At 51.2% G+C, this 27,839-nt stretch overlaps 1 protein-coding gene across 1 annotated transcript in view; it reads right to left on the bottom strand.

Annotated features, from left to right (window-relative positions):
- Positions 1-27,839, bottom strand: part of LOC140483550 (cytosolic 10-formyltetrahydrofolate dehydrogenase-like) — a 177,142-nt gene that overhangs the window by 22,845 nt on the left and 126,458 nt on the right. Inside the window, exons 17-22 of the mRNA XM_072581754.1 lie at positions 27,356-27,449; positions 24,443-24,542; positions 21,276-21,374; positions 13,135-13,300; positions 11,327-11,432; positions 10,911-11,110 (exon numbers count right to left, since the gene is read on the bottom strand). Coding sequence (XP_072437855.1) covers positions 10,911-11,110; positions 11,327-11,432; positions 13,135-13,300; positions 21,276-21,374; positions 24,443-24,542; positions 27,356-27,449 — 765 coding nt within the window. The remainder of the gene's footprint in view (positions 1-10,910; positions 11,111-11,326; positions 11,433-13,134; positions 13,301-21,275; positions 21,375-24,442; positions 24,543-27,355; positions 27,450-27,839) is intronic.

The raw sequence follows: 27,839 nt of genomic DNA, 5'->3' as shown, positions 1-27,839 counted from the left end.
GGGGACAGTGAGTGGGACAGTGCGGGGACAGTTAGTGGGACCGTGCGGGGACAGTTAGTGGGAAAGTGCTGTGGCAGTTAGTGGGACAGTGCGGGGACAGTTAGTGGGACAGTGCGGGGACAGTTAGTGGGACAGTGCGGTGGCAGTTAGTGGGACAGTGCGGTGACAGTGAGTGGGACAGTGCGGTGACAGTTAGTGGGACAGTGCGGGGACAGTTAGTGGGACAGTGCGGGGACAGTGAGTGGGACAGTGCGGGGACAGTTAGTGGGACAGTGCGGGGACAGTTAGTGGGAAAGTGCTGTGGCAGTTAGTGGGACAGTGCGGGGACAGTTAGTGGGACAGTGTGGGGACAGTTAGTGGGACAGTGCGGTGACAGTTAGTGGGACAGTGCGGTGGCAGTTAGTGGGACAGTGCGGTGACAGTTAGTGGGACAGTGCTGTGGCAGTTAGTGGGACAGTGCGGGGACAGTTAGTGGGACAGTGCGGTGACAGTTAGTGGGACAGTGCGGTGACAGTTAGTGGGACAGTGCGGTGGCAGTTAGTGGGACAGTGCGGTGACAGTTAGTGGGACAGTGCTGTGGCAGTTAGTGGGACAGTGCGGTGACAGTGAGTGGGACAGTGCGGTGACAGTTAGTGGGACAGTGCGGTGACAGTTCGTGGGACAGTGCGGTGACAGTTAGTGGGACACTGCGGTGGCAGTTAGTGGGACAGTGCGGTGACAGTTAGTGGGACAGTGATGTGGCAGTTAGTGGGACAGTGCGGTGGCAGTTAGTGGGACAGTGCGGTGGCAGTTAGTGGGACAGTGCGGTGACAGTGAGTGGGACAGTGAGGGGACAGTTAGTGGGACAGTGCTGTGGCAGTTAGTGGGACAGTGCGGGGACAGTTAGTGGGACAGTGCTGTGGCAGTTAGTGGAACAGTGCGGTGACAGTGAGTGGGACAGTGAGGGGACAGTTAGTGGGACAGTGCGGTGACAGTTAGTGGGACAGTGCTGTGGCAGTTAGTGGGACAGTGCGGGGACAGTTAGTGGGACAGTGCGGTGGCAGTTAGTGGGACAGTGCTGTGGCAGTTAGTGGGACAGTGTGGGGACAGTTAGTGGGACAGTGCGGGGACAGTGAGTGGGACAGTGCGGTGACAGTGAGTGGGACAGTGCGGGGACAGTGAGTGGGACAGTGCGGGGACAGTGAGTGGGACAGTGTGGTGACAGTTAGTGGGACAGTGCGGGGACAGTTAGTGAGACAGTGCTGTGACAGTGGGACGGTGCTGTGTCAGTTAGTGGGACAGTGCGGTGACAGTTAGTGGGACAGTGCGGTGGCAGTTAGTGGGACAGTGCGGGGACAGTTAGTGGGACAGTGCTGTGGCAGTTAGTGGGACAGTGCGGGGACAGTTAGTGAGACAGTGCTGTGTCAGTTAGTGGGACAGTGCAGTGGCAGTTAGTGGGACAGTGGTGTGACAGTGGGACGGTGCTGTGTCAGTTAGTGGGACAGTGCGGTGACAGTGAGTGGGACAGTGTGGGGACAGTTAGTGGGACAGTGCTGTGGCAGTTAGTGGGACAGTGCGGTGGCAGTTAGTGGGACAGTGTGGTGACAGTTAGTGGGACAGTGTGGTGACAGTTAGTGGGACAGTACTGTGGCAGTTAGTGGGACAGTGCGGTGGCAGTTAGTGGGACAGTGCGCTGACAGTTAGTGGGACAGTGCGGGGACAGTTAGTGAGACAGTGAGGGGACAGTTAGTGGGACAGTGCGGTGGCAGTTAGTGGGACAGTGCGGTGACAGTTAGTGAGACAGTGAGGGGACAGTTACTGGGACAGTACTGTGGCGGTTAGTGGGACAATACTGTGGCGGTTAGTGGGACAGTGTGGTGGCAGTTAGTGGGACAGTGCGGTGACAGTTAGTGGGACAGTGAGGGGACAGTTAGTGGGACAGTGCGGTGACAGTGAGTGGGACAGTGCGGGGACAGTTAGTGGGACAGTGCGGTGACAGTGGGACAGTACTGTGGCAGTTAGTGGGACAGTGCGGGGACAGTTAGTGGGACAGTGCGGGGACAGTTAGTGGGACAGTGCGGGGACAGTTAGTGGGACAGTGCTGTGGCAGTTAGTGGGACAGTACTGGGACAGTGGGACGGTGCTGTGTCAGTTAGTGGGACAGTGCAGTGACAGTTAGTGGGACAGTGCGGTGACAGTTAGTGGGACAGTGCTGTGGCAGTTAGTGGGACGGTGCTGTGGCAGTTAGTGGGACAGTGCAGTGACAGTTAGTGGGACAGTGCTGTGGCAGTTAGTGGGACGGTGCTGTGGCAGTTAGTGGGACGGTGCAGTGGCAGTTAGTGGGACAGTGCGGTGGCAGTTAGTGGGACGGTGCGGTGACAGTTAGTGGGACAGTGTGGTGACAGTTAGTGGGACAGTGCGGTGGCAGTTAGTGGGACAGTGCGGTGACAGTTAGTGGGACAGTGCGGTGGCAGTTAGTGGGACAGTGCGGTGGCAGTTAGTGGGACAGTGCGGGGACAGTTAGTGGGACAGTGCGGTGACAGTTAGTGGGACAGTGTGGTGGCAGTTAGTGGGACAATGCGGTGGCAGTTAGTGGGACAGTGCGGTGACAGTTAGTGGGACAGTGCGGTGGCAGTTAGTGGGACAATGCTGTGACAGTTAGTGGGACAGTGCGGGGACAGTTAGTGGGACAATGCGGTGGCAGTTAGTGGGACAGTGCTGTGGCAGTTAGTGGGACAGTGCGGTGACAGTTAGTGGGACAGTGCTGTGGCAGTTAGTGGGGCAGTGTGGTGACAGTTAGTGGGACAGTGCGGGGACAGTTAGTGGGACAGTGCGGTGACAGTTAGTGGGACAGTGCGGGGACAGTTAGTGGGACAGTGCTGTGGCAGTTAGTGGGACAGTGCTGTGGCAGTTAGTGGGACAGTGTGGTGACAGTGAGTGGGACAGTGTGGGGACAGTTAGTGGGACAGTGTGGTGGCAGTTAGTGGGACAGTACTGTGGCAGTTAGTGGGACAGTGCGGTGACAGTTAGTGGGACAATGCGGTGGCAGTTAGTGGGACAGTGCGGTGACAGTTAGTGGGACAGTGCGGGGACAGTGAGTGGGACAGTGCGGGGACAGTGAGTGGGACAGTGCGGTGACAGTTAGTGGGACAGTGCGGGGACAGTGAGTGGGACAGTGCGGTGACCGTGAGTGGGACAATGCGGTGGCAGTTAGTGGGACAGTGCGGGGACAGTTAGTGGGACAGTGCGGTGACAGTTAGTGGGACAGTGCTGTGGCAGTTAGTGGGACAGTGCGGGGACAGTTAGTGGGACAGTGCTGTGGCAGTTAGTGGGACAGTGCGGGGACAGTTAGTGGGACAGTGCTGTGGCAGTTAGTGGGACAGTGTGGTGACAGTGAGTGGGACAGTGTGGGGACAGTTAGTGGGACAGTGCGGGGACAGTGAGTGGGACAGTGCGGTGACAGTGAGTGGGACAGTACTGGGACAGTGGGACGGTGCTGTGTCAGTTAGTGGGACAGTGCGGAGACAGTTAGTGGGACGGTGCTGTGGCAGTTAGTGGGACGGTGCGGTGGCAGTTAGTGGGACAGTGCGGTGGCAGTTAGTGGGACAGTGCGGTGACAGTTAGTGGGACAGTACTGTGGCAGTTAGTGGGACAGTGCGGTGACAGTTAGTGGGACAGTGCGGTGACAGTTAGTGGGACAGTACTGTGGCAGTTAGTGGGACAGTGCGGTGACAGTTAGTGGGACAGTACTGTGGCAGTTAGTGGGACAGTGCGGTGACAGTTAGTGGGACAGTGCGGTGGCAGTTAGTGGGACAGTGCGGTGGCAGTTAGTGGGACAGTGCGGTGACAGTTAGTGGGACAGTACTGTGGCAGTTAGTGGGACAGTGCGGTGACAGTTAGTGGGACAGTGCGGTGACAGTTAGTGGGACAGCACTGTGGCGGTTAGTGGGACAATACTGTGGCGGTTAGTGGGACAATACTGTGGCGGTTAGTGGGACAATACTGTGGCGGTTAGTGGGACAATACTGTGGCAGTTAGTGGGACAGTGCGGTGACAGTTAGTGGGACAGTACTGTGGCGGTTAGTGGGACAGTGCGGTGGCAGTTAGTGGGACAGTGCGTTGGCGGTTAGTGGGACAGTACTGTGGCGGTTAGTGGGACAGTGCGGTGACAGTTAGTGGGACAGTGATGTGGCAGTTAGTGGGACAGTGCTGTGGCAGTTAGTGGGACAGAGCGGTGACAGTTAGTGGGACAGTGCGGGGACAGTTAGTGGGACAGTACTGTGGCGGTTAGTGGGACAGTGCGGTGGCAGTTAGTGGGACAGTGCGTTGGCGGTTAGTGGGACAGTACTGTGGCGGTTAGTGGGACAGTGCGGTGACAGTTAGTGGGACAGTACGGGGACAGTTAGTGAAACAGTGCGGGGACAGTTAGTGGGACAGTGCGGTGGCGGTTAGTGGGACAGTACTGTGGCGGTTAGTGGGACAGTGCGGTGGCAGTTAGTGGGACAGTGCGGTGGCGGTTAGTGGGACAGTGCGGTGGCGGTTAGTGGGACAGTGCGGGGACAGTTAGTGGGACAGTACTGTGGCGGTTAGTGGGACAGTGCGGTGGCGGTTAGTGGGACAGTGCGGGGACAGTTAGTGAAACAGTGCGGGGACAGTTAGTGAAACAGTGCGGGGACAGTTAGAGGGACAGTGCGGTGACAGTGAGTGGGACAGTGCGGGGACAGTTAGTGGGACAGTGCGGTGGCAGTTAGTGGGACAGTGCGGTGGCAGTTAGTGGGACAGTTCTGTGACAGTTAGTGGGACAGTGCGGTGACAGTTAGTGGGACAGTGCGGTGACAGTTAGTGGGACAGTGATGTGGCAGTTAGTGGGACAGTGCGGTGACAGTTAGTGGGACAGAGCGGTGACAGTTAGTGGGACAGAGTGGTGACAGTTAGTGGGACAGCGCGGTGACAGTTAGTGGGACCGTGATGTGGCAGTTAGTGGGACAGTGCGGTGACAGTTAGTGGGACAGAGCGGTGACAGTTAGTGGGACAGTGATGTGGCAGTTAGTGGGACAGTGCGGTGACAGTTAGTGGGACAGCGCGGTGACAGTTAGTCGGACAGTGTGGTGACAGTTAGTGGGACAGTGCGGGGACAGTTAGTGGGACAGAGCGGTGGCAGTTAGTGGGACAGTGCGGTGACAGTTAGTGGGACAATGCGGTGACAGTGGGACAGTGCGGTGACAGTTAGTGGGGCAGTGATGTGACAGTTAGTGGGACAGTGCGGTGGCAGTTAGTGGGACAGTGCGTTGGCGGTTAGTGGGACAGTACTGTGGCGGTTAGTGGGACAGTGCGGTGACAGTTAGTGGGACAATGCGGTGACAGTGGGACAGTGCGGGGACAGTTAGTGGGACAGTACTGTGGCGGTTCGTGGGACAGTGCGGTGGCAGTTAGTGGGACAGTGCGTTGGCGGTTAGTGGGACAGTACTGTGGCGGTTAGTGGGACAGTGCGGTGACAGTTAGTGGGACAGTACGGGGACAGTTAGTGAAACAGTGCGGGGACAGTTAGTGGGACAGTGCGGTGGCGGTTAGTGGGACAGTACTGTGGCGGTTAGTGGGACAGTGCGGTGGCAGTTAGTGGGACAGTGCGGTGGCGGTTAGTGGGACAGTGCGGTGGCGGTTAGTGGGACAGTGCGGGGACAGTTAGTGGGACAGTACTGTGGCGGTTAGTGGGACAGTGCGGTGGCGGTTAGTGGGACAGTGCGGGGACAGTTAGTGAAACAGTGCGGGGACAGTTAGTTAAACAGTGCGGGGACAGTTAGAGGGACAGTGCGGTGACAGTGAGTGGGACAGTGCGGGGACAGTTAGTGGGACAGTGCGGTGGCAGTTAGTGGGACAGTGCGGTGGCAGTTAGTGGGACAGTTCTGTGACAGTTAGTGGGACAGTGCGGTGACAGTTAGTGGGACAGTGCGGTGACAGTTAGTGGGACAGTGATGTGGCAGTTAGTGGGACAGTGCGGTGACAGTTAGTGGGACAGAGCGGTGACAGTTAGTGGGACAGAGTGGTGACAGTTAGTGGGACAGCGCGGTGACAGTTAGTGGGACCGTGATGTGGCAGTTAGTGGGACAGTGCGGTGACAGTTAGTGGGACAGAGCGGTGACAGTTAGTGGGACAGTGATGTGGCAGTTAGTGGGACAGTGCGGTGACAGTTAGTGGGACAGCGCGGTGACAGTTAGTCGGACAGTGTGGTGACAGTTAGTGGGACAGTGCGGGGACAGTTAGTGGGACAGAGCGGTGGCAGTTAGTGGGACAGTGCGGTGACAGTTAGTGGGACAATGCGGTGACAGTGGGACAGTGCGGTGACAGTTAGTGGGGCAGTGATGTGACAGTTAGTGGGACAGTGCGGTGACAGTGGGACAGTGCGGTGACAGTTAGTGGGACAGTGCGGTGGCAGTTAGTGGGACAGTGTGGTGACAGTTAGTGGGACAGTGTGGTGACAGTTAGTGGGACAGTTCTGTGACAGTGAGTGGGACAGTGCGGTGACAGTTAGTGGGACAGTGCGGTGACAGTTAGTGGGACAGTGTGGTGACAGTTAGTGGGACAGTGCGGTGGCAGTTAGTGGGACAGTGCGGTGGCAGTTAGTGGGACAGTGTGGTGACAGTTAGTGGGACAGTGCGGTGACAGTTAGTGGGACAGAGTGGTGACAGTTAGTGGGACAGTGCGGTGGCAGTTAGTGGGACAGAGTGGTGACAGTTAGTGGGACAGAGTGGTGACAGTTAGTGGGACAGTGCAGTGGCAGTTAGTGGGACAATGCGGTGACAGTTAGTGGGACAGAGTGGTGACAGTTAGTGGGACAGAGTGGTGACAGTTAGTGGGACAGTGCGGTGGCAGTTAGTGGGACAATGCGGTGACAGTTAGTGGGACAGTGCGGTGGCAGTTAGTGGGGCAGTGTGGTGACAGTTAGTGGGACAGTGCGGTGGCAGTTAGTGGGACAGTGTGATGACAGTTAGTGGGACAGTGCGGTGGCAGTTAGTGGGGCAGTGTGGTGACAGTTAGTGGGACAGTGCGGTGACAGTTAGTGGGACAGTGCGGTGGCAGTTAGTGGGACAGTACTGTGGCAGTTAGTGGGACAGTGCGGTGGCAGTTAGTGGGACAGTGCGGTGGCGGTTAGTGGGACAGTACTGTGGCGGTTAGTGGGACAGTGCGGTGGCGGTTAGTGGGACAGTGCGGGGACAGTTAGTGAAACAGTGCGGGGACAGTTAGTGGGACAGTGCGGTGACAGTGAGTGGGACAGTGCGGGGACAGTTAGTGGGACAGTGCGGTGGCAGTTAGTGGGACAGTGCGGGGACAGTTAGTGGGACAGTGCGGGGACAGTTAGTGGGACAGTGCGGTGGCAGTTAGTGGGACAGTTCTGTGACTGTTAGTGGGACAGTGCGGTGGCAGTTAGTGGGACAGTGCGGTGACAGTTAGTGGGACAGTGCGGTGACAGTTAGTGGGACAGTGATGTGGCAGTTTGTGGGACAGTGCGGGGACAGTTAGTGGGACAGTGCGGGGACAGTTAGTGGGACAGTGCTGTGGCAGTTAGTGGGACCGTGATGTGGCAGTTAGTGGGACAGTGCGGTGACAGTTAGTGGGACAGTGATGTGGCAGTTAGTGGGACAGAGCGGTGACAGTTAGTGGGACCGTGATGTGGCAGTTAGTGGGACAGTACGGTGACAGTTAGTGGGACAGAGCGGTGACAGTTAGTGGGACAGTGCGGTGACAGTTAGTGGGACAGTGCGGGGACAGTGAGTGGGACAGTGCGGGGACAGTTAGTGGGACCGTGATGTGGCAGTTAGTGGGACAGTGCGGTGACAGTTAGTGGGACAGCGCGGTGACAGTTAGTGGGACCGTGATGTGGCAGTTAGTGGGACAGTGCGGTGACAGTGGGACCGTGATGTGGCAGTTAGTGGGACAGTGCGGTGACAGTTAGTGGGACAGCGCGGTGACAGTTAGTGGGACCGTGATGTGGCAGTTAGTGGGACAGTGCGGGGACAGTTAGTGGGACAGTGCGGTGACAGTTAGTGGGACAGCGCGGTGACAGTTAGTGGGACAGTGTGGTGACAGTTAGTGGGACAGAGCGGTGACAGTTAGTGGGACAGTGCGGTGACAGTTAGTGGGACAGTGATGTGACAGTGAGTGGGACAGTGCGGTGACAGTTAGTGGGACAGTGCGGTGACAGTTAGTGGGACAGCGCGGTGACAGTTAGTGGGACAGTGCGGTGACAGTTAGTGGGACAGTGATGTGGCAGTTAGTGGGACAGTGATGTGGCAGTTAGTGGGACAGCGCGGTGACAGTTAGTGGGACAGTGCGGTGACAGTTAGTGGGACAGTGATGTGACAGTTAGTGGGACAGTGCGGTGACAGTTAGTGGGACAGTTCTGTGACAGTGAGTGGGACAGTGCGGTGACAGTTAGTGGGACAGTGCGGTGACAGTTAGTGGGACAGTGCGGTGACAGTTAGTGGGACAGTTCTGTGACAGTGAGTGGGACAGTGCGGTGACAGTTAGTGGGACCGTGCGGTGGCAGTTAGTGGGACAGTGCGGTGACAGTTAGTGGGACAGTGCGGTGGCAGTTAGTGGGACAGTGCGGTGGCAGTTAGTGGGACAGTACTGTGGCAGTTAGTGGGACAGTACTGTGACAGTTAGTGGGACAGTGTGGAGACAGTTAGTGGGACAGTACTGTGGCAGTTAGTGGGACAGTGTGGTGACAGTTAGTGGGACAGTGCGGTGACAGTTAGTGGGACAGTGTGGTGACAGTTAGTCGGACAGTGCGGTGACAGTTAGTGGGACAGTGTGGTGACAGTTAGTGGGACAGTACTTTGGCAGTTAGTGGGACAGTGCGGTGGCAGTTAGTGGGACAGTGCGGTGGCAGTTAGTGGGGCAGTGTGGTGACAGTTAGTGGGACAGTGCGGTGACAGTTAGTGGGACAGTGCGGTGGCAGTTAGTGGGACAGTGCGGTGACAGTTAGTGGGACAGTGCGGTGGCAGTTATTGGGACAGTACTGTGGCAGTTAGTGGGACAATGCGGTGACAGTTAGTGGGACAGTGTGGTGACAGTTAGTGGGACAGTACTGTGGCAGTTAGTGGGACAGTGCGGTGGCAGTTAGTGGGACAGTGCGGTGACAGTTAGTGGGACAGTGCGGGGACAGTTAGTGGGACAGTGCGGGGACAGTTAGTGGGACAGTGCGGTGGCAGTTAGTGGGACAGTAATGTGGCAGTTAGTGGGACAGTGCGGTGACAGTTAGTGGGACAGTGCGGGGACAGTTAGTGGGACAGTGCGGGGACAGTTAGTGGGACAGTGTGGGACAGTTAGTGGGACAGTGCGGGGACAGTTAGTGGGACAGTGCGGTGGCAGTTAGTGGGACAGTACTGTGGCAGTTAGTGGGACAGTGCGGTGACAGTTAGTGGGACAGTGCGGGGACAGTTAGTGGGACAGTGTGGGGACTGTTAGTGGGACAGTGCGGGGACAGTTAGTGGGACAGTGCGGGGACAGTTAGTGGGACAGTGTGGGGACAGTTAGTGGGACAGTGCGGGGACAGTTAGTGGGACAGTGTGGGGACAGTTAGTGGGACAGTGCGGTGACAGTTAGTGGGACAGTGTGGGGACAGTTAGTGGGACAGTGCGGGGACAATTAGTGGGACAGTGCGGTGGCAGTTAGTGGGACAGTGCGGTGACAGTTAGTGGGACAGTGCGGTGGCAGTTAGTGGGACAGTACTGTGGCAGTTAGTGGGACAGTGCGGTGACAGTTAGTGGGACAGTGCGGTGACAGTTAGTGGGACAGTACTGTGGCAGTTAGTGGGACAGTGCGGTGACAGTTAGTGGGACAGTGCGGTGACAGTTAGTGGGACAGTACTGTGGCAGTTAGTGGGACAGTGCGGTGACAGTTAGTGGGACAGTACTGTGGCAGTTAGTGGGACAGTGCGTGGACAGCTAGTGGGACAGTGTGGTGAAAGTTCGTGGGACAGTACTGTGGCAGTTAGTGGGACAGTGCGGGGACAGTTCGTGGGACAGTACTGTGGCATTTAGTGGGACAGTGCGGTGGCAGTCAGTGGGACAGTACTGTGGCAGTTAGTGGGACAGTGCGTGGACAGTTAGTGGGACAGTTTGGTGACAGTTCGTGGGACAGTACTGTGGCAGTTAGTGGGACAGTGTGGTGACAGTTAGTGGGACAGTGCGGGGACAGTTAGTGGGACAGTGCGGTGGCAGTTAGTGGGACAGTGCGGGGACAGTTAGTGGGACAGTGCGGTGGCAGTTAGTGGGACAGTGCGGTGGCAGTTAGTGGGACAGTGCGGTGACAGTTAGTGGGACAGTGCGGGGACAGTTAGTGGGACAGTGCGGTGGCAGTTAGTGGGACAGTACTGTGGCAGTTAGTGGGACAGTGCGGGGACAGTTAGTGGGACAGTGCGGGGACAGTTAGTGGGACAGTGCGGTGACAGTTAGTGGGACAGTGCGGGGACAGTTAGTGGGACAGTGCGGTGGCAGTTAGTGGGACAGTGCGGTGACAGTTAGTGGGACAGTGCGGGGACAGTTAGTGGGACAGTGCGGTGGCAGTTAGTGGGACAGTACTGTGGCAGTTAGTGGGACAGTGCGGGGACAGTTAGTGGGACAGTGCGGGGACAGTTAGTGGGACAGTGCGGGGACAGTTAGTGGGACAGTGCGGTGACAGTTAGTGGGACAGTGCGGGGTCAGTTAGTGGGACAGTGCGGGGACAGTTAGTGGGACAGCGCAGAGACAGTTAGTGGGACAGTGCGGGGACAGTTAGTGGGACAGTTCGGGGACAGTTAGTGGGACAGTATGGTGCGATTATCAGCATACTCTTCCTAGTGATACTGTGACATCTGGAGTGGACCTTTGGCTGTTTGGTTTGTGTGTATAGAGCAGCCCCTGATCCAGGAGTTCAGGCAGGTACTGTACCTAGATCCTTGCCAAAGCCAGATTGTTTAAAGCCCCCGAATGGTGCTGCCACGTCAGTTTTGTTGTAGGTGTTGATGAAGACAGTTCCAGCTTGTAGTTTCTCACTGACGTACAGAGCTTTACTGAGATCACGGGTGAACACGCCTGAAGCCAAACCATACTCGGTGTTATTAGCTCGTCTCAGCACCCCTTCGAGATCCCTGTTGAAACAAAACCCAGAGTTGGCACAACAACATCACTTCACAATGCTCAAGTCACCCTATGCCTGTAGAATATGACTCAACTTCAGCCCAGAGCAGACTCAGCGTCACAATTATTAAGCATTCCATCATCATCCCTCAGTCTGCCCTGTGCTGCATACATTTACCACATCTCTTTTGCAGTGAGTGGGGAGCAGGGAGTTTGAGAGAACCTACCCATTTTGAAATTTGGAGATAATCATGATCGGCCCAAAGGATTCCTCCTTCGCAATGAACATACTGTCCTGTACATCAGTAAACACTGTCGGTTCAAAGAAAAATCCTGTAAAAGAACCAGAAGCTCACAGTAATTGTACACAATATATACTGTTCATATCCAGGCAATGTTCAATGGGAAACAGTGTAGAAGGAGCTTTACTCTAACCCTGTGCTAGGTTGGAGGGTCAGTACTGAGGGAGTGCAACACTGTCGGAGGGTCAGTGCTGAGGGAGTCCTGCACTGTCGGAGGATTAGTGCTGAGGGAGTGCAACACTGTCGGAGGGTCAGTACTGAGGGAGTGCTGCACTGTCGGAGGGTCAGTGCTGAGGGAGTGCTGACTGTCGGAGGGTCAGTACTGAGGGAGTGCTGCACTGTCGGAGGGTCAGTGCTGAGGGAGTGCTGACTGTCGGAGGGTCAGTACTGAGGGAGTGCTGCACTGTTGGAGGGTCAGTGCTGAGGGAGTGCAACACTGTCGGAGGGTCAGTGCTGAGGGAGTGCAACACTGTCGGAGGGTCAGTACTGAGGGAGTGCTGCACTGTCGGAGGGTCAGTGCTGAGGGACTGCTGACTGTCGGAGGGTCAGTACTGAGGGAGTGCTGCACTGTCGGAGGGTCAGTGCTGAGGGAGTGCAACACTGTCGGAGGGTCAGTACTGAGGGAGTGCTGCACTGTCGGAGGGTCAGTGCTGAGGGAGTGCTGACTGTCAGAGGGTCAGTACTGAGGGAGTGCTGCACTGTCGGAGGGTCAGTGCTGAGGGAGTGCAACACTGTCGGAGGGTCAGTGCTGAGGGAGTGCAACACTGTCGGAGGGTCTGTACTGTTGAATGTGCCATTTTTCATAGCATGCATTTCTACCTGAAACAACATGATTAACACATTATAGGAAGGGTGTGGAAGCGTTAGAGAGGGTGCAGAGGAGATTTCCCAGGATGCTGCTGGAGTGGAGGGTGTGTCTTATGAAGAAAGGTTGAGGGAGCTAGAGCTTTTCTTAGTGAAGAAGGATGAGAGGTAACTTGATAGAGATGTCCTTGATGATGAGAGGCATCGATAGAGTGGATAGCCAGAGAGTTTTCCCCAGGGTGGAAATGGCTATCATGAGGGGGCATAATTTTAAGGTGATTGGGGGAAGGTTTAGGAGAGATATCAGAGGTAGGTTCTTTACACAGGGAGTGGTGGGTGTGTGGAATGCACTGCCAGCGGTGGGAGTAGAGTCAGAGACATTAGGGACATTTAAGCGACTCTTGGATAGGCACATGGAAGGGTGTGTAGATTAGTCTGATCTTCGAGTAGGATAAGAGGCAGGCACAACATTGAGGGCTGAAGGGCCTGTACTGTGCTGTATGTTCTATGTATGTTCTATGCATTGAGCCATTGTTGGAGTACTGCTTGTGGGATCTTGCTATGCACAACTATCTTCCTGTGTGCAGACAATGACAATAATTCATAAAGTGCTGGAATGGCTCTATTTTACCATGGGGTGTTCCAAAGGTACCAAACAAATCCAGATTGTTTTTGATCAGTCATCTGTGATAGGAACACATTGGGATTTGTCTGGGTCCTGTGATAGGAACACATTGGGATTTGTCTGGGTCCTGTGATAGGAACACATTGGGATTTGTCTGGGTCCTGTGATAGGAACACATTGGGATTTGTCTGGGTCCTGTGATAGGAACACATTGGGATTTGTCTGGGTCCTGTGATAGGAACACATTGGGATTTGTCTGGGTCCTGAGGTTACTGTTTGTGTAAATCCTGCTGCATTCACACACCTGGCCGTGGGACTTGCTTCCCTCCATATGCGAGTGTGGCCCCTTCCTTCACCCCTGTAGCACAATACTCAATCAGCTTGTCCAAGTGGGCCTTATGGTTCTGAGGTCCATGGTCTGTTGACCTGTCCAGAGGATTGCCAATCTTCATTTTCTTTACTTCTTCAACCTGTTAGATAGTAAGAAAGGAAGAAGGATAGAAATGAATTCTGAAGAAGAGTCTCAATGGACTTGAAAGAATGGGTCAGGGGACCTTTCTAGATGGTAGAAAGTTAAATACAGTGGATGTCCAAAGAGACTTGAGGGTTCAAGTGCATAAATGTCACAAACAGAAAATAATCAAGAAAGCTAATGGAATGCTGGCTGATTGGAATGCCGAAGTCATGTTTCAGTTATACAAGACCCTGGTTAAAGCCGACTTGGAGCAAAACTAGGCACTATACCTGAGGAAGGATAGATTGTCCTTGGAGGGAGAACAATGTAGCTTTACAAAAATGATACCTGGACTTTCAGGGGTTAAGTTCTGAGGAGAGAGCATACAAAATAGCTTATTTTCTCTGGAATTTAGAAAGTTAAGGGGCAATCTGATTTAGTACTCATGACAATAACAGGAAAACTATTCCCACTGGTTGGGGATTCGTGAACTAGGGGCATAGCCTGAGAATTAGTGCCAGACTGTTCAGGGGAAATGTTAGGAAGCACTTGCACACACAAAGGGTGGGAGAGTTTTGGGATTCTCTTCCACAAACAGCGGTGGATGCTGAATCAGTTGTTAATTTTAAATCTGTGGTAGATCATATTTTTTGTTCAGTGAAGGTATTAAGGAATATGGGCTAAAGGCAGTTATATGGAGTGAAACCACAGATCAGCCGTGAAATGATGAAATGATGAAACATGCTGGAGAAGTTAAATGGCCTACTCTTATTCCTATGTTTCTTTGAACTGTTAATTCTGTTTTTCTCTTCACAAATACTGCCAGATCTGCTGAGTTTCTCCCATATTTTCTGGTTTCATTTCAGATGCCCAGGATCTGCAGAGTTCTATTTTTAATTAAGCCCAGTGTTGGCTCCACAACATTAGTCTCCAAAGAATGTTCCTTATATGGATCATAATCCTCTCATTTTACTGGAATGATTCTATGACATACATCTGAGTGTGTTCCATTGGAGTTTAATACTGCAACCATTCAATTTGAAAATAATGCATGCAGTGGAAAGGGACAATATTAGAGCCACATTTTAATCAAGATATGGAGGGAAACAAATTCATCAACCAAATGGATTTGTGTGGAATATGATTGTTATGGAAATTCTGATCTGTGTAATGTCAATATAATATTAGCTTTAATATATAGTAGAAATAGTGATGAGAGATTGCTGCCAGAAAATGAAATTGCCTCTTGAGGATTCCTTTCTATTTTGGGGGCAGTATAGAGCTGTGACAAAGATTTATAGTATATTCTTATTACTTGGAACTTGGTTTTAAAGTAGAGTCATAGAGATGTACAGCATGGAAACAGACCCTTTGGTCCAACTTGTCCATGCTGACCAGATATCCCAACCCAACCTGCCAGCACCCTCCAAACCCTTCCCATTCATATACCCATCCAGATGCCTTTTAAATGTTGTAATTGTACCAGCCTCCACCACATCCTCTGACAGCTCATTCCATACACGTACAACCCTCTGCGTGAAAAAGCTGCCCCTTAGGTCCAGCCAAACAGCCAAGCTTGTATCCATGCTAGCACCTTGCCTCTAACACCACAGGCCCTTATCGTACTCCTGTGCGGCACATCGTCAAAGTCCTAATTGAAGTCCAGGGAGATGACATCCATTTGCACATTATCCAGATGTGATTCTCTCCATCTCTGAGACAAAGACTAACTCACTGATATTTCTCACTATATTCTCAGGAAAGCTCAGGGTTTTTTCCAGTCCCATCTACTTGACCACTAAAACAACTTAACATTTCAATTCAGTTCTAGTGGTCTGGAGACTGCCTAAATAATACTGTTTCTCTGCTGGAATAGAACATCGAACAGTGAACATTACAGCACAGTACAGTACAGACCCTTCGGCCCTCAATGTTGTGCTGACCTGTGGAACCAACCTGAAGCCCATCTAACCTACACTATTCCATTCTCGTCCATATGTTTATCCAATGACCATTTAAGTGCCCTTAAAATTAGCGAGTCTACTACTGTTGCAAGCAGTGTGTTCCACACCCCTACAACTCTGATTAAAGAAACTACCTCTGACATCTGTCCTATATCTATCACCCCTCAATTTAAAGCTATGCCCCCTTGTGCTCACCATCACCATACTTGGAAAAAGGCTCTCCCTGTCCACCCTATCTAACCCTCTGATTATTTTATACGTCTCTATTAAGTCACCTCTCAACCTTCTTCTCTCTAGCCAAAACAGCCTCAAGTCCTTCAGCCTTTCCCCTCCATACCAGGCAACATCCTAGTAAATCTCCTCTGAACCCTTTCCAAAGCTTCCACATCCTTCCTATAATGCAGTGACCAGAACTGTACACAATACTCCAAGTACGGCAGTGCCAGAGTTTTATACAGCTACAGCATGATCTCATGGCTCCAAAACTCAATCCCTCTGTCAACAAAAGCTAACACATTGTATGCCTTCTTTACACCAGCCTCATTCCTGAAGATTGGCTTATGCCTGAAACGTCGATTCTCCTGCACCTCGGATGCTGTGTTTTTCCAGCACCACATTTTTCAACTCTGCCTTCTTAACAACCCTATCAACCTGGGTGGCAACTTTCAGAGATCTATGTACATGGACACCAAGATCTCTCTGCTCATCTATCTTACAAATTAGCTCAGTGCTCTTTATTCCTGTTGCTTCTTCCAAAGTGAATCATCTCACACTTTTCCACATTAAACTCTATCTGCCACCTCTCAGCCCAGCTCTGCAGCTTATCTATGTCCCTCTGTAACGTACAACAGCCTGCAGCACTATCCACAACTCCTCCATGCGTAGTGTCATCCCCAAATGTACTAATCCTTCCACACCCTCATCCAGGACATTTATAAAACTGACAAACAGCAGTGGACCCAAAACAGACCTTTGCAATCCCCCACTAGTAACTGAACTCCAGGATGAACATTTCCCATCAATCACCACCCCCTGTCTTCTTTCAGCTAGCCAATTTCTGATCCAAACGGCTAAATCACCCTCAATCCCATGCCTCTGTATTTTGTGCAATAGCCTACCATGTGGAACCTTATCAAACACCTTACTGTAATCCATATACACCACATCAACTGCTTTACCCTCATCCACCTGTTTGGTCACCTTCTCAAAGAACTCAATAAGGTTAGTGAGGCACAACCTACCCTTCACAAAATCATGCTGACTATCCCTAATCAATGCATTCCTCTCTAGATGATTATAAAGCCTATCTCTTACAACTTTTTCCAACACTTTATTCACAACTGAAGTATGGCCCACTGGTCTATAATTACTGGGGTTGTATCTAATCCCCTTCTTGAACAGAGGAACCACATTTGCTATCTTCCAGTCTTCTGGCACTATTCCTGTAAACAACGACAACATAAAGATCAAAGCCAAAGGCTCTGCAATCTCCTCCCTGGCTTCCCAGAGAATCCTGGGATAAATCCCATCCGGTCCAGGGGACTTATCTATTTTCCCCCTTTCCAGAATTGCTAACACCTCATCCTTGTGAACCTCAATCCCATCTAATCTAGTAGCCTGTACCTCGGTATTCTCCTTGACCACATTGTCTTTTTCCAGTGTAAATATTGACGAAAAATATTCAGTTAGTGCTTCTCCATCTCCTCTGGCTCCACGCACAACTTCCCACTACTATCCTTGATTAGCCCTAATCTTACTCTAGTCATTCTTTAATCCGTGATATACCTATGGAAGGCCTCAGGGTTTTCCTTGATCCTATCTGCTAACGGCTTCTCCTGTCCCCTCCTGGCACTTCTTAGCTCTCTTTTTAGGTCTTTTCTGGCTAACCTGTAACTCTCACACACCCGAACTGAGCCTTCACATCTCATCCTGACATAAGCCGCCTTCTTCCTCTTGACCAGAGATTCCACTTCCTTAGTACACAAAAATGAATCTTTTCTTTACCATTGCAACCTGTTTCAGCATTTTGGCCCCTTTATTATCATAAAAAAAGCTCAACTGCACAACATTTTGGCAATTATCTCACCAGGTTATTTGGTTATCCAGTTTAATCACAGGACTTCCTAAAAAACACAAGTTCCTTTACTGAACTGAAAACTAAAAGCTCATTTAACTTTACTTGATAAATGTGAGGTGTTGCATTTTGGAAAAGCATACCAGAGCAGGACTTATAGACTAATGGTAAAGTCCTGGGGAGTGTTGCTGAACCAAGAGACCTTGGAGTCCAGGTTCATAGCTCCTTGAAAGAGAAATCGCAGGTAGATAGGATAGTGAAGAAGGCATTTGGTATGCTTTCCTTTATTGGTCAGAGCACCGAGTATAGGAGTTGGGAGGTCATGTTGCAGCTGTATAGGACATTGGTTAGGCGACTGTTGGAATATTGCGTGCAATTCTGGTCTCCTTCTTATTGGAAAGATGTTGTGAAACTTGAAAGGGTTCAGAAAGGATTTACAAGAATGTTGCCAGGGTTGGAGGGTTTGAGCTATAGGGAGAGGCTGAACAGGCTGGAGCTGTTTTCCCTGGAGCGTCGGAGGCTGAGGGGTGACCTTATAGACGTTTATAAAATCATGAGGGTCATGGATAGGATAAACAGACAAGGTCTTTTTTTTGAGGTGGGGGAGTCCAGAACTAGAGTTTAGGTTTAGGGTGAGAGGGGAAAGATATAAGACCATAAGACCATAAGACACAGGAGCGGAAGTAAGGCCATTCGGCCCATCGAGTCCATTGCGCCGTTCAATCATGGCTGATGGGCCTTCTCCCTGTAGCCCTTAATTCCTTGTAACATCAAAAATTTATCAATCTCTGCTTTGAAGACATTTAGCGTCCCAGCCTCCACTGCACTCCGCGGCAATGAATTCCACAGGCCCACCACTCTCTGGCTGAAGAAATTTCTCCGCATTTCTGTTCTGAATTGACCCCCTCTAATTCTAAGGCTGTGTCCACAGGTCCTAGTCTCCTCCCTTAACGGAAACAATTTCCTAGCATCCATTCTTTCCAAGCCAAGTACACATTTGGAGTATTGTGGGCAGTTTTGGGGTCCATACCTCAGGAAGGATGTACTGGCCCTGGAGCATTCAGAGGAGGTTATCGAAATGGTCCCAGGAATGAAAAGTTGAACATATGAGGTATGTTTAAGGACTCGATGGAGATTAGAAGGACGAGGGGGGATCTAATTGAAAATTACATGAGGGCACAGCCTTAGATTAAAGGGAAGACCTTTTAGAAGGGAGATAAGGAGAAACTCCTTCAGCCAGAGAGTGGGGAATCGAAGGATAATATACCCACAGAAGGGTGGGGAGGCCAGGTCAATGAGGAGATTTAAGACTGAGATTCTTGATTGTCAAGGGGATCAAGGGTTACAGGGAGAAATCAGGAGAATGAGAAATATCAGCCATGATTGAATGGTGGTCAGAGTCAAAAAGACTACATATGTCAGTCCTATACTCGAAATGTCAACTTCTCTCCCTCCTTATGCTGCCTGCCTTGCTGTGTCCCCCTCCCTCCTGATGCTGCCTGCCTTGCTGTGTCCCCCTCCCTCCTGATACTGCCTGCCTTGCTGTGTTCCCCCAGCCTCCTGATACTGCCAGCCTTGCTGTGTCCCCCTCCCTCCTGATGCTGCCTGCCTTGCTGTGTCCCCCTCCCTCCTGATACTGCCTGCCTTGCTGTGTTCCCCCAGCCTCCTGATACTGCCTGCCTTGCTGTGTTCCCCCAGCCTCCTGATACTGCCTGCCTTGCTGTGTCCCCCTCCCTCCTGATACTGCCTGCCTTGCTGTGTTCCCCCAGCCTCCTGATACTGCCTGCCTTGCTGTGTCCCCCTCCCTCCTGATGCTGCCTGCCTTGCTGTGTCCCCCTCCCTCCTGATACTGCCTGCCTTGCTGTGTTCCCCCAGCCTCCTGATACTGCCTGCCTTGCTGTGTCCCCCTCTGTCCTGATACTGCCTGCCTTGCTGTGTCCGCCTCCCTCCTGATACTGCCTCCCTTGCTGTGTCCCCCTCCCTCCTGATACTGCCTGCCTTGCTGTGTTCCCCCAGCCTCCTGATACTGCCTGCCTTGCTGTGTCCCCCTCTGTCCTGATACTGCCTGCCTTGCTGTGTCCCTCCCCCTCCTGATACTGCCTGCCTTGCTATGTCCCCCTCCCTCCTGATGCTGCCTGCCTTGCTGTGTCCCCCTCCCTCCTGATACTGCCTGCCTTGCTGTGTTCCCCCAGCCTCCTGATACTGCCTGCCTTGCTGTGTCCCCCTCTGTCCTGATACTGCCTGCCTTGCTGTGTCCCCCTCCCTCCTGATGCTGCCTGCCTTGCTGTGTTCCCCTCCCTCCTGATACTGCCTGCCTTGCTGTGTCCCCCTCCCTCCTGATGCTGCCTCCCTTGCTGTGTCCCCCTCCCTCCTGATACTGCCTCCCTTGCTGTGTCCCTCCCCCTCCTGATACTGCCTGCCTTGCTGTGTCCCTCCCCCTCCTGATACTGCCTGCCTTGCTGTGTCCCCCTCCCTCCTGATGCTGCCTCCCTTGCTGTGTCCCCCTCCCTCCTGATGCTGCCTCCCTTGCTGTGTCCCTCCCCCTCCTGATACTGCCTGCCTTGCTGTGTTCCCCCTCCCTCCTGATACTGCCTCCCTTGCTGTGTCCCTCCCCCTCCTGATACTGCCTGCCTTGCTGTGTCCCCCTCCCTCCTGATACTGCCTCCCTTGCTGTGTCCCTCCCCCTCCTGATACTGCCTCCCTTGCTGTGTCCCCCTCCCTCCTGATACTGCCTGCCTTGCTGTGTCCCCCTCCCTCCTGATACTGCCTGCCTTGCTGTGTCCCTCTCCCTCCTGATACTGCCTGCCTTGCTGTGTCCCCCTCCCTCCTGATACTGCCTGCCTTGCTGTGTCCCCCTCCCTCCTGATACTGCCTGCCTTGCTGTATCCCTCTCCCTCCTGATGCTGCCTGCCTTGCTGTGTCCCCCCCCCTCCTGATACTGCCTGCCTTGCTGTGTCCCTCTCCCTCCTGATACTGCCTGCCTTGCTGTGTTCCCTCTCCCTCCTGATACTGCCTGCCTTGCTGTATTCCTCTCCCTCCTGATACTGCCTGCCTTGCTGTGTCCCTCTCCCTCCTGATACTGCCTGCCTTGCTGTGTCCCCCTCCCTCCTGATACTGCCTGCCTTGCTGTGTCCCTCCCCCTCCTGATACTGCCTGCCTTGCTGTGTCCCTCTCCCTCCTGATACTGCCTGCCTTGCTGTGTCCCTCTCCCTCCTGATACTGCCTGCCTTGCTGTGTCCCCCTCCCTCCTGATACTGCCTGCCTTGCTGTGTCCCTCTCCCTCCTGATACTGCCTGCCTTGCTGTGTCCCTCCCCCTCCTGATACTGCCTGCCTTGCTGTGTCCCTCTCCCTCCTGATACTGCCTGCCTTGCTGTGTTCCCTCTCCCTCCTGATGCTGAGTTGATATTTCACTCAGGTTGAGTGTCCTCCATATCCTGAAGAAGGGCTGATGCCTGAAACGTCGATTCTCCTGTTCCTTGTAAGTTGCCTGACCCGCTGCGCTTTTCCAGCAACACATTTTCAGCTCTGTCCTCCATATCTAGTCATGATTAAAAGCTGGCCATTATATTGTGTCTTCCCTCTGCAAGCATTATTTTCAAGTTGTATGGTTGCAGCGTTAATCTCAAATGTACGTATCGAATCATTCCAGTGAAAGGAGATAAGGGACATTCTCTGCCGACTTGCTGGATATATTAAGGGGATTACTGTGTGATAGAAGGTTAGATTGTTCTTTGTGTTGTTTCCAAATGGTCTTTTAAATACATATCTTTTGTTTAATAAATGTGTTATCTTTGTTATTCAATGACAGAGCACCATGGTGAACAAGTTGGGCTTACATTTTGTTTAAGAATTGGAATATGTTAGTGTCTGAGGGAGAAAGTGATTCTGCACCCATCCAGGTTTGAGACCAAGTGCATTCTGACCTGAACAGGCAGAGGACTGTCAGACTCACCACTTTTTGCAGAAACTGATCGTGAATAGATTCTTCAATGAAAAGCCGGCCAGCAGCGATACAATTCTCTCCCTTGTTGAAAAACACAGCCCCCATTCCCTAAAGAGAAAGTAAATGTTAAAGGTACATTCACATTAATAACCGTCCCACTGCCCGGGAGGGGAGCTGAAGCAGGAAATGTCACAACCTTTAAAAAGTACTTGAATGAGCACTTGAAGTGTCATAACCTTCAAGGCCTAGTGTAGGAAAGTGGGGTTACTGTGGATAGTACAGGCAGTGACTGGTGGGAAAGTGGGGTTACTGTGGATAGTACAGGCAGTGACTGGTGGGAAAGTGGGGTTACTGTGGATAGTACAGGCAGTGACTGGTGGGAAAGTGGGGTTACTGTGGATAGTACAGGCAGTGACTGGGTTTTGAGTGGATCTGTCCTTGAGTTCATTTGTAAATCGATTTGAACCAGTTGGAGCTTTAAAATTACACTCCTGCGTGGGACCGTGTTTTTAAGGGTGAGCATTTGTAAGTCGGACGTTGGTAAATAGGGACACTCGGAGTCTATTTTTGGTGGTACTGATTAGATGGGCCAAAGGATGTCTCTGTCCTGTAACCGTATGATAGGTAATATATTCCTGCCCTACGGTGTTGGGAGACTGGCATCACTACCCATTCACAACATCAGCCACAGTGTTGGACTGGAGTTACGTATGGATCCAGGCTCGGTAAAAAAAATCCCTAGAGTGTGGAAACAGGCCATTCAGCCCATCAAGTCCACACTGACCCTATAAAGAGCATCCCACCCAGACCCGAGTTCACCCCCTCCCCCCACCAGCATGCTCCCTGTGACCCTGCATTTCCCATGGTTAGCCCACCTAACCTGCACAACTATGGACAATTTAGCATGGCCAATCCACCCTAACCTGCACATCTTTGGATTGTGGGAGGAAACCCACACAGACGTGGGGAGAATGTACAAACTCCATACGGACAATTGCCAGAGGCTCATAGGTGAATTCCTGGAAAGACATGTGTTAAGCAGTTGGACTTTATCCCATAGGTTAATGATCACCTTCTTCCAGCCCCACTCTGCAAGTTATTCAGATTCTTTTAACTTTATTTAATTACTTGGCTTAACTCATAACCAATGAATTATTACCATTTACTCTAACAATAACCATCACACAATCCAATCTTGCCGTCCAGCCTCCTGCCTAGTGAGGATGATTTCTACATTTCTAAAGATTGTGAACAGTTCATGGCAGAATCAGGGGAAGAGCTCTTCACCTCTTGAGTGATCTGGGATTGTATGTATTAAAGCCTACGGCCTCCATGGTTTTATTACCAGAACAATAAAGATCACAAACAGTAGATACAGAGAATGCTGGAGAAACTTGGCACGTCAGCAACAACTGTGGAGAAACTGAGTTAACATTTTAAGTGCAGTATGACTCTTCTTCAGAATTCTAAATAAAAAATCTGTTTCTCTATCCAGTGATGCTGCCAGACCTGCTGAGTTTCTCAAGCAATTTCACTTTTACTTCCGATCTCCAGCATCTGCAGAACTTTGCTTTTATTTTGGAGGTTTTGTGAAAACCATTACAAAGATTGGGTAAGCCTCAGACGGGGAATTGTGTTAACATCTAGACCTCACCCTTTCATAAGGATGGCAATGTCTTGGAAAGGATGTGAAGGAGATTAACCAATGTCAGGGATGGTATGGGGAGGCGCGGTTTCAGTCATGTTTAGAGAGGAGAGAAGGTTGGATTTCGGAAAGCAAGACAGTGGAGTGGAGGCTCCATGCAGGTGTTGGAATCAGGAAGAAACTGTTCCCATTGGCTGGAGACTCAGTAGCAGCAGAGGGTGGGGGGGGGGGGGGGGCTCTCGGATTGAACATTAATGTGAAAAATATCAAAGAGAGGGAGGATTTGTACAGAGTTCACTGATACCATTTGAAATGATTTGAATGTGAAAGTGAATGGATGAATAAATAAATTAGGTCATATTTTCAGGACTTTGAGCAGAGAAGGATAGTGGAGAAACTGGACAGCTGACCAAACAGCTCACCTGACCAAGCTCTGACGGCTCGTGATTTCAAATAGTCCTGTTGGACTATAACATGCTGTCATGTGACTTCTGACTTTGTCGATTCTAGTCCACCACGGGCACCTCCACCTCACATCAAAGAGTTAGCACTGGTGCGATAGACCAGTTGGCCATTGGATGTGATTCAATGATTGAAAAAACAACCCAGTACTTCCTGCTTGGTTCTAGTGAAAGTCTGCCTGGTTCCAAGCTCTTTAACAGATAGTCTGACTATAAAGTCCTTAAGAAATATTCTCCAAGTGAAGTTTGGGAAGATCAAAACCATTGTGTTCAGCTCTCATGATTAAGTCCTCTCCCTAGCCCGAGTCAGTCTAAAACCAACGGTTCACAATCTCACATCCAACTTGACCCCCAGTGGAGTTTCTGACCCCATTATCCCTCGGCTTCCAATTCAGGTCCATCTACTTCCAATGAAGATGGCAGCCTCCCCAACTCTGCTTCAGTGCTGCTCAAACTCTTCCCTATATTTTTGTTACCTGCAGTTTTGACTGTTCCAAGGAGCCAGTTGCAATGTATGAACCTGAACGCTGGGTGTCAAGAGATCTTTCAGACAAGGGGTGAATTGCAATCCTCACCTGTCCTTCCTTCAGCTGACAGACACACGTGCACTTTATAATTGCACAAAGTGGACAATAATCACAAGCAGAAATTCTGGCTGCCCCAGGGGTGGATACTCAGCTCCTTCTCTCTTGTTAACCTCAGCATCCCCGCAACCCCCCTCCCCCCCACGCCAAATCAGGCTAGCCCAGTCCTGGGGCCACAGTCCCTGCAGCTGACAGTGGGTGGGTTGGGGAATGGGGGGACAGGATGGGGTGGAAGGTGCTGCACTGAGGTGGGGCATGTCTGGAGTCCAGTGTTGTTTTGTGTGGGGGAGTGACCAAGCCCTCTCTGTCTGGGTGGGGGGTCCAGGGTTCGGATCCATTCACCCCAATGAGGATCGAGGGTTAATGGAAGAGAAAACCAGAGCTCCTCTCAGTCCAGTTTCTCTGTTGCACGATGACTATCAGTTAGAAAGATCCGCACTAATTTTAACCATTTCAGGGTCATAGTTTTGAGTTGAATCTTCTTACCGCACGTACAGCTTTGACTAAGTCACAGTCACTGAAGATGATGAGAGGAGACTTTCCCCCCAGCTCCAGAGACACCTTCTTCACATTAACCAGGGCACAGCTGCAAAGGGAGGAACACCACAGTTTCAAATGGAGAAAACACAGGTTCATTTTCAAATTTCAAGAAAGCACAAGGTCTCTATTTCCTTAGGAGGCTAAGGAAATTCAGCATGTTCACAAAGACTCTCACTTATTTTCATAAATGCACCATAGAAAGCCATGACTTGGAGGAGTCAGTGTTGGACTGGGGTGGACAAAGTTAAAAATCACACAACACCAGGTTATAGTCCAACGGGTTTAATTGGAAGCACTAGCTTTCGGAGTGCTGCTCCTTCATCAGGTAGTTGTGGAAAGCTAGTGCTTCCAAATAAACCCGTTGGACTATAACCTGGTGTCGTGTGAGTTTTAAGCATAGAAAGTATCCTATCTGAATGCATCAAATGTGGTTTGGCAGCTACCCTTCCCAAGACCGCAAGAAACTACAGAGAGTCATGAACACAGCCAAGTCTCTTATACAAACCAGCCAGCCATCCACTGTCTCCATCTAGACTTCCCACTGCCTCGGGAAAGCAGCCAACATCATCATGGACCCTTCCCACCCCCGTTACACTCTCTTCCATCAAGGAGAAGATATAAAAGTTTGAAAACACATATAAACAGATTCAAGAACAGCTTCTTCCCCGCTGTTATCAGACTTTTGAACGTATCTCTCAAATGTTAATTCTGATCTCTCTCTCTCTGCATTTTCTCTGTGGCTGTAACACTGCATTCTGTGCTCTGTACTGCTACCCTGGTGCACTTTGTATGGTATGATCTGCCTAATGCTGTGTGCCTAATGCTGTGACCGCCAACCGCCGACCGCCAACCTCCCCCACCACCCCCCCCCGCCCCACCCCCCCCCCCAAACCCCCAACCCTGCAAAACTGAATTGGCTGGACAGCTGGTTTACAGTGCAGAGGGATGCCAACAATCTGGAACCACACTGACTGAAGTTCCTATGAAGGACTCTCCATCTCACCCTCTCCCCTTACCCTAGTGACCCTTAGGCTAAACCACTTTCCAGTCATGTCTTTCTAACCAGACAGCAGTCTTGTGGTCTGGTAGGACTCTGGTGACTTGAATGTTTATTTTATTCTTCCAATATATTTTTCTTATTCTCTCATGGGATGGGGATGACATTGACAAGGCTCAATCTTGTTGCTCTCTCTGCCCTGGAGAGGTGGTGGTGAGCTGCCTTCTTGAACTCTTGCAGAGAGCCCCACATTACGGTCAGGGAGGGGATTCCAGGATTCTGACCCAGCCACACTGAAGGAACGGCGATTTATTTCCAAGTCAGGATGGTGAGGGGTTTGGAGGGGAACTTGCAAGGGATGGTGTTCCCATGTATCTGCTGCCCTTGTCCTTCTAGGTGGAAGTGGTTGTGGGTTTGGAAGGTGCTGTCTGAGGAACTTGTAGATCCTACACACTTCTGCTACGGAGTGTGGACGGTGGAGAAAGCGGTGAATTGTGTCAGTTCAAAAAGGTCTCCGACAAACTTCTCAAGGAGGAATGATATAGAGTCATAGAGTCACATGGGTGGACAGTACCATTGAGTTCCAATCTGCACATTTACTGGAATGGAGCTTTTCACTCTGGCACTGGGGTTTGAATCCAAACTCACTGACTGAGGTCAGTCAAGCAAAATTGAGAGAAAATTTAATTTAGATTGAATGAAGTATTTAGCAGTTAGGGTAATGAATGGGGTAACATTGAGGATTGAGGTGCAAATGTTAATGAGGTCTCTGGGGAGAACCCCCTTGCTCACTTCCAAATAATGGTCAGGGGATTTAAAAAAAAACTTCTCCCCATTTTACCATGACCATCAAGCCAGGGCATCAACCCTGGTTCAATGGAGAGTGCAGGAGGGCATGCTGGGAGCAGCACCAGGCATACCTGAAGATGAGGTGTCAACCTGGTGAAGCTCCCAAACAAGACTACTTGCACACTGAACAGCTTAAACAGCAAGTGACAGACAGAGCTAGGCAATCTCAAACCAATGGATCAGACCTAAGCTCTGCACTTCTTCCACATCCAGTGGTGAATGGTGGTGGGCAATTAAACAACTCACTGGAGGAGGAGGCTCCACAAATATCTCCATCCTCAATGATAGAAGAGCCCAGCACTTTGGGGCAAAAGATAAGGCTGAAGCATTCACAGCAATATCAAAAAATGGCTGCTGGCACTGGATATTGCAAATGGGTTTTGACAACATTCCAACAATATTACTGAAGACGTGTGCTCTAGAACTTGCTACTCCCCTAGCCAAGATGTTCCAGTGCAGATACAACACTGGCATCTAGCTGACAATGTGGAAAATTGCCCAGATATGTCCTGTACACAAATAGTAGGACAAATCCAACGTGGCCAATTACTGCCCCATTCAGTCTCCTCTCGATCATCAGTAAATTGATGGAAGTAGTCACCAACAAGCAGCACCTGCTCAGCAATAACCTGCTCAGTGATGCCCAGTCTGGGTTCCCCCCAGGGTCACTCAGCTCCTGACCTCATTCCAGCCTTGGTTCAAATATGGACTAAAGAGCTGAATTCCAGAGGGGAGGGGAGAGGGACAGCCCTTGACATCAAGACAGCACTCGACCGAGTGTGGCACCAAGGAATCCTGGCTAAGCTGGAATCAATTGGAATGAGGGGGAGTTCTCCACAAAGATTCAAGAAGGCAGCTCACCATCACCTTCTCCTGGGCAATCAGTGCTGGCCTAGACAGCAACAGCCATATTCTATGTATGAATAAAATGTTTCTCTTTTCTTTAATCAAACATTATCTTTGATAAAATGAAGGTGATTCGCTGGTCACATTCCGTCCAGTTTCACAGATACCTTTTCATAATTTGTTTCCCGACTGGGGTGGATCCGGTAAAGCCAAGCTTTCGAACATCAGGATGGTCAGCTATTCTTTGTCCAATCAATGAACCTGAAGACAGAAAAGGGACCTCTGACAGAACAGATCGAAAACTACATCTCGGAGCAAATTACTGCAGATGCTGGAATCTGTACTGAAAACAAAATGTTGGAAATCACAATGGGTCAGGTAACATCCATGGAGAGAGAGCAAGCTAACATTCTGAATCTAGATTAATCTTTACCACAGCTTCATCAGATGAAGAGCCATCTGGAGTCGAAACATTAGCTTGCTCTCTCTCCATGGATGCTGCTTGACTCACTGGGATATCCACCACTTTATGTTTTCAGATCTAAAACCCCAGGAGATCCTCACAGCAATACTGCAGGACATGAGGGTCACATCTGATCAATGACCCTGGGTGGGCAGTTCCCGTCTGGAACAGGAAGAGCTAATAAATGT

This window comes from Chiloscyllium punctatum, chromosome 12, assembly GCF_047496795.1.
Source record: "Chiloscyllium punctatum isolate Juve2018m chromosome 12, sChiPun1.3, whole genome shotgun sequence".
Lineage (NCBI taxonomy): Eukaryota > Metazoa > Chordata > Chondrichthyes > Orectolobiformes > Hemiscylliidae > Chiloscyllium > Chiloscyllium punctatum.
Note: the sequence above shows the minus strand (reverse complement) of the source record. Positions and strands in the feature narration are given on the sequence as shown.